The sequence below is a fragment of the Eucalyptus grandis genome, chromosome 9, assembly GCF_016545825.1.
Source record: "Eucalyptus grandis isolate ANBG69807.140 chromosome 9, ASM1654582v1, whole genome shotgun sequence".
Classification (NCBI taxonomy): domain Eukaryota; kingdom Viridiplantae; phylum Streptophyta; class Magnoliopsida; order Myrtales; family Myrtaceae; genus Eucalyptus; species Eucalyptus grandis.
The window spans coordinates 26,155,515-26,169,263 of NC_052620.1; the positions used below are offsets into that span (position 1 = coordinate 26,155,515).

Here is a 13,749-nt window from a genome sequence, read left to right on the forward strand (position 1 = left end):
CTAACAAGTTGGTTTTGACATCGGAACTGTTTTCGTTTATTTTTTTGCTCCTTCATTTTAGGCCAGAATTAGTACTGTTCTGTGATAGGTTCTCCCTACAACCAATCTTGCGCTTAAGATAGAACTCTGTACAAAGTAAAAACACTAATCTGCATCATGTACACTCGGGACTATAATCTATGGGAACAAACATCTTAATTTCAATGTAGTAATGAACTCGAACGATGCTCATCACTGCTAGAGCTGTCAACACTGTCTGAGCAGTAGAACAGTTCAGATTCTTGAGAATTTGAGTATGTGATCTCGGTTTGAGTATAACCCACCGCATTCCTCTCTAATTGTCGATCTGGAACGAAAGAATTCGAGAGATTCTTGCTTGAAACCCTAGACTCGAAATTGTGTCGTCTTTCGACTGCATCCTTAACCCTCTGCTCAAACTCCTCGTCAGTGCCAGCTAACATGTAGCGTAGCTTCATGTTAATCCTATTTTCCACCAGAACAACATGCCTAGGAATTATGCGACCCTCAAGAGAATAGCTGAGAAACCTGCATAAAAGTTTATAGTCAGACAGGAGGAACCAACTCAAATTAAGGTTATCCAAAATGATCTCAAGGAGAATGCAAGTACGTTGGGTTGTGCATGGAGATCTCTCGCATGGAATTTTATCGTGTAAATTGAATGCTCACTATCGATTTAATGGCATTAGCAGGCATTGTCCAAATACATCTTGTGCAACAGGATAAGAAACCAAAGAATAACCACATAAATCATATAAGAGTTTCAGATGATGCAGCTGACCTCGGAAACTCAATAAGATCCTCCAAAGGCCGCACCATAGTTCTTCGCAAGTAGCGGTATTTGGGACGAAGGATGTCTACATTATATCTGAGGAGCATGGGGAAATCAGCAATCATCTCACCCAACTGTCGGACTCTGATGCCAAGTGACAAGAAGTACTTTAAACTGATCTCAAGCTTGTTTGCTATGCTGCATCCCAAAAGCTCGGGTCCAAGAGCTATTACTTTAGCAATATTTTTCTCAGTAACTCCAGCTTTAGTCATTAGGAAAATAACCTGCATAACAATTAAAGTTTCAGGTCAATAGATAATATTCAAAGTCTTCAGATAGTTGTTATTTCAAGAGTCATGCCAGCCATTTTCTAAAAGTAGTGGAATCTAAATAAAAAAAATTGGTCCAATCAAATTGATAAGACAATATATCATGAAAAAGACATTTTAATAAGGAATTTTATAGAAAGAATGGTTTGGACAAAATGGGGGAAATATCATGACCACTGTGATGAGAGCCAAAATATCAGTCAATTGAACATGGAGAACCTCAATATCATCCTACTGATTTAACATTTCCATTTCAACCTGTGCAAAAGGTGCAACAACAATAGGAATGCTTTTTTTTGGGTACAGAATTGAAATGTTTAGATCATTCCTGCAGTACTCTTGGCCTTGCTATTATTCAGGGTAAAATCTGAGAATTTCATATGACTTCAGTTGCACAACAACCTACAAAGTGTAACGAGGCCTTTACAGTTGACCATTCTGTTATAAATGCAGCCACCAGATTAAAGATTATATAGGCAACCATGCTTATCTATTACTCATATTGCAGCACCACTTCACAAACCAGGAAGAAGGTGCGTCAAACAGGTAAAATTAAGTACCTTGATATATCTCTAGCATAACATCTTTCATAAACTTATTTAGAAAAGTAAAACACAAAGAGAAAGGAAAGAAATGGAGAGGAGACTATATTAGGAATAAAAAGAACAAACCACTGGTCTGATTTTCTTGTACAGACTGTACGTCAGTAATGGTGGAAACTTAACCAGCATCTTGCCGATAGCATCATCTCTTATGCCTATATCCCGGAAAAACAGCACCTTCATTACAAAAGGAATTTGTTACTTTTAAAATTCCATTTTATGGCAATTAAAGAGGAATGAGAACAAAGTAGAAAGCAATAGTTCCCATTATCCAGCACCAGCAGACAGTTTAGAGCTTAATGCTTCACAAAATACATCAAGACAACTCATTGAAGAATTAAATTCCATGGACACAAAAAGAAGGCTAACATGCAATGGCGAACCTTTGGTGCAATAACTTTCTCCAAGTCAAGACAGAATATCATTGGTTTAATGACGAGCATTCTCCTCATACCATCGCGGGATATTCCAAGGTAGTACAAGTACTTTACCAAAGGCTTCCATCGGTCATCAATACTGCAACTCATCAGTTGAGGCTTAAAGGCTAGCAATTTGCCAACCTCTTCAATATTGAGACCAAACTCTTTCAAATAATGCACCTACACAAATAGAAATGACCACGAAACCAATTAAAATATCTCACGTTACATGATACAAAGTGTTTGCCACAGTGTCAGCAACTTAATTCCATTGCAGTCCAGCTCCAGCATGGAAGCCTCCTCGGGTTGCTAAATTGCTGACCTGATTATGACATCGAACATCCACTAACTGGGAGGTTTGGCATGGGAAAAGTACGCACAAAATGTCCATGAAAGAGTTCCAAGATTTCCTAAGCTGTAATTTTAGTTTGCTTCCCTCCCCCAATTAAAAATTCATGTGTTACATAGTTTCTCATCCTCTATATGAAGCTCATTTGCATCAATCCGTGTCAAAAAAAGCAAATAGGCCACATACCTTTTGATTCATCTCCTCCATCGTAAAGTGGCCCAGTGCCTTGGGATAGTCAAAAACCATCGTGCCGAAATCATTCTCATTCATTCCCATATCCAAGTAGAAGGCTACACGAGATTTCACTTCTTCCATGCTGTAAGACAACAGCTGAGGAGACCGGCTCACGACATAGCCCATCCATTCCCTTCTGACCCCGTTGTCCTCTAAATACTGTACCATCTCATCCAGTTCATCAGTCCCTCGCTCCAGTATATTATCTCCCGCCTTCATGAGAGCAACCCCGACAAATCTTCCCTTAACATTAGTGGACTTCAACCACTCAGCAAATTGTCTTATTGACTCAAGATTTCCCCTTGACATACATATTAGCTTCCCTATCTGCGGGTACGACAGAGAGTTGTGTTTCAACCACCTAAGTAATCAGCAATATTAAACATCAGAAGCGGTATTCTCCTATTCACATATCTCCTGACACCTTCTTTCTAACATCTAAGGAACTAAAATCACCAGGAAGCGGGGAGCAATTAGATGTACAGGCATTCAAGGCAAGGATCATTAACTACTCCTAAGTTAACTTGAAAAGAACTTAAAATTTCTCAGACAATCCTTCAACACAACAAAATGCCCTCCTTACATCATGCCGAAACTTCTAAAAGAATATGACATGACGAAGCACGAAACAACACATGATCAAGCACAGAAGGCACATAACCAATAGCTGCAACACAAGCAAAGAAAGTAATCTCCAATGCGACTCCCGAACCTTATAAGTGGCACAAAATTAGAGTCCTGCACAACAGCCTTCGCGCGAACATTAAAGGAAGACTCCACAAACTCCGGCAACCGCTTCATCGCGGCAGCCTCAATCATAACCCAATCGATGAACGCCGGCACCCTCTCCACCAGATTGTCGATGTAAGTGATCCCGAACTTGCCCTTCCTCATCGCTTCCTTGAGAATTTCAGCAGTCACCTTCCTCCGAATCTCGATCGCGCGCACTATCATCTCCTCGTCGCCGACATCGCCGCCGCCGTCGCCGTCAGTCCCGTCGCGAAAGAGAGTCCGCAGAGGGGGCCGCGAAGAAGCGCCGCCGTCCGCGTCGCTCGGAGACCCGGCGTAGATGGAGCCGGGGAACTGAGGCCTTCGTTTGGCGGAGAGAGAAGTTTCCAGGAGCTCGATTCTGTCTTGGGGCGGGATGTCGAGTTGGTTCGGGATCGGGGAGGGCTCTGGCGCTTGCGGAGAGAGGTGGCGGCGGAGGAGGGAGGTCGACTTGGAGTTGTGTGTGCGGAGGACGGGGTGGTCCGGCGAGCTATTCCCGGCGGCGGCGGCGGCGGCGCCGGCGGAGGCGTTCTCCGGGGAGCGGTGGAGGCAGGAGAAGAGGCGGAAGGAGGTGGCGGAATTGGAAGGAAATGGAAGGTGGAGAAGCATGGTTTGATGGTGGCCGGGAGGGAGTGTGGAGCGTAAACTGAAATGCAGGATCATTTTCGTCTTTTTATTTTTATTTTAAAGAGGAGAGGGAGCAGATAAAGTTTTGGGAATGAAGAAGAGGAAGAAATTAACGAAGGAGCAAACGCCGTCGTTTCACTGATCCCGCCCTGGCGGCCCATCAGGCCCGTTCGGGCCCGCCCATCCATTGGGGATAGTGTTTGAGCTACGCTCGGTTAATTTTACAAAAATAATTTTCGAATTTTTTTATATTTGGTACATAGAACATAAACTGGTCGGGAAAAACATTAAATATTTTCCTCTTTTCCAGTAGGGAAAATATTTTATATATCTTCTTTCACCAAACACATTTTCTTTTAATTTTTCTTTTTCTTTTCTTTTGTTTTCAATTAAGTTTTTAATTTTGTTTATCTTTCCTTTTTTTTTTCATTCTTCAATCAATACCTCAAGCCTCACCATAAGCCAATGAGACCCAAGCTTGACTTTGCTGAATTAGGTAAGGCGGAGCCTTGCCACAAGCCAGTGGGGCTCCACCTCGCCTATGGCCAATCGTTGGTTGATGTCGCTATCGCAAGCAACCGAGGAAGAAGAAGAAAAAAAGAAATAAATAATTTTAAAATTAATTTTAAAAATGAAAATAGAAAATTATTGAAAGGAGTGCATGAAGGAAAAGATTTTCCTTATGAAGCAACATAAAATGTTTTCTAATTTGTTTTCAAGTTTAAGCTAAATATCAAAAAATGTTGTTATTTTTCTTTAAAAATGGCTTCTTGCAAAATATTTTCCGAAAATGGCATATTTTTTGTGAAATGAACGAAACCTAATCATAAAGCTTAGATCGATCATGTTGGGTTGGGCCCATCACGCTTGGTCCAAAAAATATTTTAATATTTTATTTGATGAATATATCTAGACAACAATTTGAAGCTTGAATTGAATTGATGTCCAATGTGACATATGCATTTTTCTTGCCCAAGATGTTTTGATCGTGATTTTGCAATTCGTTTGTTTTGGAAAAAAATAAATTAATTTAGAGAATATATTCTTAAAAAGGAAAATTCCAAATAAGGGTTTAAAATACTCTCATTTTCTTAGATAAGTACGTGAAATATGTATTGTTTTAAATAAAAGCTTGAAGTGCTATCATTTTCTCAAATAACGATTTGAAGTGGCTATATTAGTCTCAAAGAACTTGAACTTATTGCCTAGTGAAGGGTAATTTCGCCTTTTACTTTTTACTTTTTTCTATTTTTCTCTTTCCATTATAAAAAAACAAACTAAAAAAAGAAGAAGAAAGAAACACACAGGAGGTAGGGCTCCCTCTTGTCCATGGCCGTTGCCCTATCACTAGTGGGGCAATGGTGATCATCGATGGGGTCACCAACGCTTAGGAAAGGACAATGACCCTCTCCTAGATCTAGGCAAGGGTCATCCGCCCACACCTCGATTTAAGTGATGATCACCTTTTTTATTTTTTTTATTTAGTTCAATTAAAATTTAAATTAAAAATGTGTTTAAACAAAAATACCCATAATTGATCGGAATATTTGTTAAGAGTTTAAACCCTTATTTGAAATAAGTTTCACTTTAAGTTATTACTTAAGAAAATGAGAATATTTCAAAATCTTATTTAAAATTTCCCCTCTTAAAAATAGCAGTTTATATTGTCCGAAATAATTAATTTATATTGTTTGAAATGAATTGTTATCTAATGTTCTCATTATTTATAGCACATTATGATTAAACATTTTTGTAAACAATGTAACTATATCTCATTTATTCATTTTTATAAAAGCAATTGTTTTTCTAAATCATTTATTAAAATGCATTTGTTTCATTAGGAAAATATATTCCATAGAAATTGGCAATTTTCACTTATTTAGTGATTTAAAAAAAAGTGATTTCCTTCTTACTAGGAGAAAATTGATTTTCCTTATTTAAGCTTGTTGTTTTCAATCCATGAAAAACATCATCCAAACAATAGAAAGTTAAAAAATGATTTTTGAAAACAGTTTTCCTTCAAACAAACAGATGAGTATCATTTTCCTTTTCTTTGTCTGAAATTAATGATATGCTTGGTCAATTTATTTGATGGTAAACTATTTTCCACAAATTATTTTTCAACTTTACAGTATTTGCATGACAGAAAACTAATCGATCTAATGAAAATGTTTACTACGTTATTAAAAAAAAAAGAGAGCTTAAATTCAAGGAAAATAACTTCCCCCATAGTAAAAGGGAATTTGCTTTCCCCAAACCACAAAACAAATGAAAGCATTTTCTTCGAAAATAATTTTCCTGAAATATATTTTTCTTTTACCATAAAATTTTCAATGAAATAGATTTATCTTAAGATTTGGATATGCACATTTTTTTTTTTTTTTTATAGCTAATGAACTTTTAAGGTTCTCCGTCTTCGACTAATCTCAATGAACATACAAAGATTGTCCCGTCCTCCAACAGGCGGGCGGCACGATCCAGACATCATCGCGAGACGTTACGATTCTAATGCAAAATCTTGCCATATATCCCAACTATAAACGATGAATCCCCCCATTTTCTAATTAACCATCAAGGCCAGAAAACAAAAACGAACACGAGATCGCCTCTCGAAACGTAGGAATAACCGGCCACATTTTCCAAATGCGCCATCGCAAAACCAGAATCAATGCAGACCATGGGGATCCAAACAAGCTCTTTTACACTACGCTATATAAGACTCCACACGATTCATGCAACCGTTCTCGGTCCCCTTGGCCGAGTAAGCATGTCAACGACAGAGCGGCAATGAACAGCCTTTCATCGCTCCAATCGTACGCTAATTTTGAAGGGAATAACTTCGCTTTGCGTACTAAAAACATGCCATCGATTCCTCCTCTTTCCTTCCAACCAAAGCCGAAAACTCTTGAGTTGCACCAAAAACAAGTCCTCTCCAGAAATAAAAATGAGGACAAAAAATTACGATTTACATTTTGAGAACCACCAGAAGACCATAAACAATTACCGAACGAATTCGAAGCCCCGTTGCCTTGTCCCCGCCAACAAGCTATCACGACAATCGGAAAAAGGTGCACCCTCTAAATTCCAACCACACACATTCGAAATTAGCTTGGCCATAAACTACTGAATTCATTCAATCTCTGTGCAACTTCTGCTCCTCAGCTTAGGATTCTCTTAGATTCTCAAGCCGATTGCCCGAGCAGATAAAGAATTGCTTTGCTTGGAATCCCTTCCAAAAAGCAAGACCATTTTGCTGAAAGAACCGGGCACTCGAATGGGAAGCCCGCATTTTATTGTCAAAGAATAATGAAGAAAAATCAACCTCTCCCCCTCTACTCTTGATCATGTCTCTCTACATCCTGTACATCAGATGGTTCGGGGAATATTTCCTTGGAATGCCGTCTGTGCGAGGATGAACCGTTATGATTACTTCCCTGCGAACCTGTGGTCGCTGACTGCTTAAAGCTGCTCGTTCCTTCCACCTTGGCAGCAGAAGAAGCTGGAATAACTGCCACATCTGATGAGCTGTGCCGCCAGCTACCGAACAGAGCAGCGTTCCATGACCCTCTAGAAGAGGTAGTCCTCAACCTTGCTGAGCCCGTGTTATCTTCTCTTACGATCTTCAGGGGATTCTCTAAAGCCTTTAACACATATCTCATGGGTGGACGCCGGGATGGCTTCGGATTGAGGCAGGATCTCGCTACGATCGCCATGGCCCACACTTCCTCCAGCAAATCCTCATCCACGATAAGTAATGGGTCCACAATCTTTGTGACCAGTTCCTTGTCGTATATGTTGATATGAGGTAATGTTTTTTCCAGCCACTCCTTCATTTCAGCATCACTGCTAGCGCTGAGACCCAACTTACCCGTCACCAGCTCCAGCAAAACTTTCCCAAAGCAATACACGTCATATGCACAATTTGCTGTTGAAGAATCTGAAATTTCCACATACAAAGAAAATTCGGAAACATTCAGGTCCCCATGAAGCCAAAGTGCAGGAAATGGAGAATTCAAAGCCAGCCTAAAAAACACCTTAAGACTGTTTTTAGTAGAGTCAGTGCTGACTCTATGAAAAGAACATTATCATGAAGCCCTGGTCTAGAAAATATAAAGAAACTAAAACACATGAAAAAATGATTGATGAACGAAGTAACTGGCACTTACCAGATGTACCTTGCTCCATTGACCTGCCAAATGCAAAACAAAAAAAATATTATGCCACTAAATAAAGTGAACTGAGAAGATTCTGTATCTATATAGCTATTTATGGAATTAAAATTCTCTTATCATCTAAAGGAGAATAAAAAGGGCAGGAAATTATCACAATTTAAATAGTCATTACACTTGAACTGTGAGACCATTCCATACAAAAAGGAATCTGGACATAATCGATGTTTACTGCTGTTGCATCAGAAATGTGACCTTGCAATGGGCTATAGGAGTATTCTAGATAATGGCATTAACAGTGTGGACTTTCATTGTGGGTAATGGTATTAACAATATGAAAATTTCTTCAAAGAGACTTACTGGACGTAAGACAAAGATTTGGACATTTTAATTCTGATAGTTTAGTTTTTGCTGTCAATTTCAACTCATTATACTTGCAGTTTCAAGCAGGTATTTTAATATGGACATTCTGGACATGCAAGAGCCAAATTAACCCTAAAGTTTTGACCATAGAATGTACTCTAAAAAAAAAATGAGAAAATCCAATTTGACCATTTTTGATATTTCATTGCTGTTTGCTGCATTGCCCAAAGTAGGCTGAAGATGATAACAGTAATATTGAATTAGAGGATCCCTTGAAAGTCTCATTATTAACCCGTAGAATCTGCATATACTACCATAGACCTGATGGTTCGCTTATTCTGCATTCCTAAAATGCTTTCATTATGCCTTCTTTCAGTCACATCCTGTCTCCCAATGGCATAAATGCCCAAAGTTTTTACGGTCAACAATGTCAGCAACACCCAAATCAGAATCATGTCCAAGTCTATTATTATATGAGAGCACCATCCTACAGCAGCAATCACCACTAGTTAACTGTTAGTTGAAGCCCTGCTCTCATCTAGTTGGGATATTTAAGTAGCACACAGAGTTTTCTTTTGAAGTCTATATGAAGTGGGTGTTTACCAGGCATGCTTTACCCTAACAAGATTCTGTAGAGGAGACAAATTTTCCAAAAAGCTAATAGCCTGATCAATAGAACGATTTAATCTAATAACTCAACATTCCTAAAGAAGTTAACCAGGAAAAAAGACTATCAGAATATGCTGTAATTCCATTTGAAGTCCTCCTAAAGAGGACCATAAGACAGAGGACAAATCCTATATATTGCCAAATATAAAGGACAAACTCTAGGAAATTACTATAGAGCCATGGAAAAAAAGAGAGCAAGCACATCTATACATTACAATAATGAGAAAATGCGACAGTCATCTGGACTGAAACAGAAACATTATTTACACCCAGTTCTACATATAGGAATGAATTCACAAAATTTGAGTAACTGATAGCAGAATGCTTATACTTACTGTTGCAAGCGCAGTAACCTAGAGATTCTGCTTTGATGAGTATCCCCTTGAGCAGAGACCTCACTGAGGCTCCCCAGACGCACTTCATATTTATCATCAAGAAGTATACTACTCGCTTGAACATCCCTTCATTCACAAAAGAGGACATGTCACTCCTAATACATCGATGCATCTCTTTATCACACATTTTCTTTACTTCGTTAAGGTAAAAGTTTTGTAGGTTCTGGACCGGTTCTTCACACACACATGAGCATGCATATAAGTATATAGTCAGCTTATAATGAACCCTGACCAGCTTCTGTAGAAACTAACTCAAGATCAAGCGTGTTTAATTGCTTGTGATTGAGAATACTTGCCCACTACCTTCAAGCTATGTTTATTAACTTCATCACTAGCAAGCATCAGGAAGAACGACCTACAATAAGATAAGCAAAATCTACCCTGAAACCGAAAAAATCCAAATGGTAACTCCCCACTCTGAAGCAAGACACCCTCACAACATTGGTATCAAACAGATGGTCCCATAACATAAATTTGCAAAAACATGAAAAGAACGAATCACAGGGAGATTCACGAAACATGAAAAAAGAAGCAAAAACAAGTGATCTCTGAGGTACCTGTGCACGAGAGGGGGCAAACATTCATGATGAAGATAAGATAGACCCTCTGCAGCTCCTACTGCGATCTTTAGTCTCTTAATCCAGTCCAGAGATTGCAAAGTATCGTCCTCTGAGCTGGTTTTCCTAAATAAAGAACTTGCCAAGTCTTCATTGGGCATATATTTGTAAACCAGGAACTTCTCATTCTCACTCTCCAGGCAGTGTCCCAAAAATGGTACAAACCTTCCATGGGAAACCTTACTAAAGAAATCCAATTCAACAGGGTAAACTTCCTTTCTGATAGAACGTAGGTCAACCTTTTTAATGACAACAGGAATCCCACCGTCCAGGATGCCCCTGAAGAGATCCCCTGAGTGTCCGTGTTTAATAAGGTTCGAGTCATTAAACTCATTGGTGGCTTGGAGCAGCTGCTGATATGTATATGCATCACCTATGTTTGAGAAGTCAACTGATGTACCAGATGGCAGTGGCGTTCCACTAGCTGAAGCTGGCCCAGCGACAACAGCCCTCTGATTCGTCGATCCCCTCTTACGGATGCATATGAACAACAGAGCAAGGAATAGAAAAGCAACAAGGCCAAGCCCACCCAAAACTCCTACCAAAATAATTAACTTCCTATTGCTCTTCTTTCCAGTTTCTGGTGGCTGTCCAAAATTATCAAAAACTAGACCTTTCTCAGCATAGAATGATGTGCACTCACCCACGGTTCTTTGATCGGATGCATTTTGGAGGCAATTGTTGCCAAGAGATAAATTAGTTCCGGCCAAATCAGGAATCTTGCCCTCAAAATAATTTTCTGACAGATCAATAAGGCTAAATCCCTTTAACAGCTGTGTGAGATTACCGTAGAACATATTCTGAGAAATGTTCAACACTGCAGCAGTGTGATTCGACCCTGTGTCTGGCAAAAGATCTGTGAAATTATTGCTAGAGATATCCAGCAGAACCAGTCCTGGCACTGACCACAACAATCCGGGAACAGAACCACTGAAGGAATTATTTCTCAAGACAACAACCTGCAACTGACTGATATTAGAAAACAAGTCATCTGGCAAAGGCCCACTGAGCAGATTGTTACCTAATAACATCCTCTGCAAACTTCTAAGTCCTCTAAAATTCGATGGCACCGGCCCAGATAAATCATTGAAACTGAGATCCAAGTTGACCAAATTCCCCAGGTCCCCAAGCTGCCCAGGTAATGAACCAGACAATTTATTGCCCGAAAGATTCAAATGCTGAAGGCCCGAGAGGTTTCCGATGCCCAGAGGAATCAGCCCGGATAAGGAGTTGGAAGAAATGTCAAGAGTGGAGAGATTCTTAAGAGATGCCAAGGATGAAGGAATAGATCCATTCAATCTATTATCAGCTAAATATAGGCTAGTGAGATTGGTCAGGTTACCAAGACTGGGGGGCACAATGCCAATTATCCCGCAAGACCTGAGATCGAGCACTTGCAGCGACCCAAGCCGCTGCCCGAACCAGTTGGGTATTTGGCCAGGGAGAAAGAAACTGGAGGCGTTGAAGGACGTCAACAGAGTGAAATTGGGGAGCGCATCGACACTGAATTGCGGATTCTCGCGCCCAACTCTAGTCCTCCTAAACCCAGAAATGTTGATCCCCGCGACACTACCATTCTCGCATTTCACGCCTTGCCACGAGGAGCAGGGGTCCGCCTTTATGGGCCACTCCCTGCTTCGAATTCCTAACGAAGATCTGAGTCCAAGCAGCGCAGCAAACTCGGCGGGCGAACTCAGCGGCTGCTGCTGCTGTATCGTCAGCTCGCTAAACAGTAGTAACACCAGTAGCAAGAGGAACAACAACGGCGCTCCACTCCTACGCTTCTTCATGCTTCACCAACAGCATTGATCTGACAATCTAACCACCATCACCTCGTCCTTCTTCTTCCTCCCCAACAAAGGAACGCCCTTTTTCTTTTCTACCGCAAACTGAAATGAAACCCGTTCATGGGCTGAAGCCAAATGCGTTTTGCCTTCTCAAGAGAACTCGCTTACCTCAATCCCAAGAGCGAAAGCCGAAGGCCCTTCCAGCCTCCAAAGGAAGCAGCAGCAGTAGGTGGGAAAATCCGTGTCACTGTCTTCCCCTTGCTTCTCCCATCTTCTTTGCGGCTCCCTCTCTCTCTCTCTCTCTACCTACTCTCTATCTAAGATTTCTCCAGTTTTCCTTCGGTTGACAAAGGGAGGAGAGAGAGAGAGAGTTAGAGACGGGCCAAAAAAAAAAGAAGAACAATAAAATATTGAGATGAAATAATTCTAGAGAGAGAAACGACTGGTCAATGATCCCAAGCACGGCGCCCCACCTCCATCTCCATCTTTATTTCTCCCTCTCTGTCCCTCTCTCTCCCTGACACGAATGCGCTTCTCTTGCTCCGCAGCAGCACGCAAGCAAAAAGGGCAAGGGGGAGGTGCTGCTCTTCTAATATTCAATCACCCTCTCCCCATCTCTCTCTCTCTCTCTGCGTCACCCTCTCTAAACACACGCACGCACGCCCGCTCTGTAAGATACCCAGGAGAAAAAGAAAAGAGGCGAGGCGACAAGAGAAATGGGGAACGACCCGAAAGAGAGATCGAAGTCGGGGTGGGGGCGATGGGGGACTGATTTCCGGCGACGGGGAGGAGGGTTTGACCGCCGGTAATCCCGCGCAGTCCAGCTAAGCTCGAACTGCTACTGCCATTACTTTACGATTCTCTCTCTCTCTCTCTCTCTCTCTCTTCTGTGACCCCATATGAATGTGCATATAAATAAATAAGCAGTCTGATTTCTTTCCCTCTCTAAATCTGGCAGGAGGGAGGGCGGGATTTAAATGGGGGCTTTTTTTTTTTTTTTTTTTGCTTTTCCGGGACTTTCTTTCTTTCTTTTTGTCTCGACTCTCGAGATAGGAAAGCGAGCTCCTTTTCCCCATCGTTTTTTTGCCTTTTTTAAAAAAAAAAAGGAAAATGTGCCTGATGTGATAGAGAGAGAGAGAGAGAGAGATGAATTCATGACACTCAACGGTTTAAAGAAAGTACTGAAAATTCTGTCACTGTTCTCTGGGCCGGTGTGGAAAAAAGCTGTAGAAATCTGCTGTCATTTTTGCAGCCGCTGAGGATGAAAGCATTCCCTTTTTTTACCACCTTCTTTCCCTTCCTTGCAAAACCCAAAAAAAGTTAAATTAAAAAAAGGTCCCTTTCCTAAGTTGCGATGGTTTAATCAAGTGTGTAATTATAATTCCTCGTTATGGTTCGTGGGTACTTGATAACAACATCATCGGCCGACCGAGCGGCCGGGCACCGGGGTGGTTAGATAACTTATGGATACTCACCAACGAAGACGATGACGACCGGACCGGACCGGCCCACCTTTAATTTAATTGCTTGCTGCAGCTACACTGTAATTAAGGCCGATCTTGATCGAGGATATTACGATGCTTAATGAGGGCAGCGGTCGGAAGAGGGGGACAGCATTGAATTGGGGGCGG

At 40.9% G+C, this 13,749-nt stretch overlaps 2 protein-coding genes across 2 annotated transcripts; both read right to left on the reverse strand.

Moving 5' to 3' along the window:
- Positions 1 to 87: 87 nt before the first annotated feature.
- Positions 88 to 4,156, reverse strand: LOC104418837 (transcription termination factor MTERF2, chloroplastic). Its single transcript, XM_010030290.3, has 6 exons — positions 3,436 to 4,156; positions 2,676 to 3,084; positions 2,105 to 2,320; positions 1,791 to 1,898; positions 800 to 1,074; positions 88 to 546 (listed from the first exon to the last, which is right to left on the reverse strand). Exons 1-6 carry the CDS (start codon positions 4,152 to 4,154, stop codon positions 201 to 203), a joined length of 2,073 nt encoding a protein of 690 aa, XP_010028592.2. The 5' UTR covers positions 4,155 to 4,156; the 3' UTR covers positions 88 to 200.
- Positions 4,157 to 6,657: 2,501 nt separating this feature from the next.
- Positions 6,658 to 13,021, reverse strand: LOC104418838 (probable LRR receptor-like serine/threonine-protein kinase At2g16250). Its single transcript, XM_010030292.3, has 4 exons — positions 10,272 to 13,021; positions 9,655 to 9,780; positions 8,285 to 8,307; positions 6,658 to 8,055 (listed from the first exon to the last, which is right to left on the reverse strand). Exons 1-4 carry the CDS (start codon positions 12,119 to 12,121, stop codon positions 7,451 to 7,453), a joined length of 2,604 nt encoding a protein of 867 aa, XP_010028594.2. The 5' UTR covers positions 12,122 to 13,021; the 3' UTR covers positions 6,658 to 7,450.
- Positions 13,022 to 13,749: the final 728 nt, after the last annotated feature.

Bases quoted from the DNA above. Each gene is read 5' to 3' on its own strand.
- LOC104418837 (XM_010030290.3), bottom strand. From the start codon at position 4,154: ATGATCCTGCATTTCAGTTTACGCTCCACACTCCCTCCCGGCCACCAT. The intron at 2,321-2,675 runs GTATGTGGCCTA...CTATTTGTGTAG, and splicing joins TGGAGGAGATGAATCAAAAG to GTGCATTATTTGAAAGAGTT. The intron at 547-799 runs GTCAGCTGCATC...ACTTTTATGCAG, and splicing joins GATCTTATTGAGTTTCCGAG to GTTTCTCAGCTATTCTCTTG.
- LOC104418838 (XM_010030292.3), bottom strand. From the start codon at position 12,121: ATGAAGAAGCGTAGGAGTGGAGCGCCGTTGTTGTTCCTCTTGCTACTG. The intron at 9,781-10,271 runs GTACCTCAGAGA...TTGTGAATGAAG, and splicing joins TTGCCCCCTCTCGTGCACAG to GGATGTTCAAGCGAGTAGTA. The intron at 8,056-8,284 runs GTAAGTGCCAGT...TGGAAATTTCAG, and splicing joins AATGGAGCAAGGTACATCTG to ATTCTTCAACAGCAAATTGT.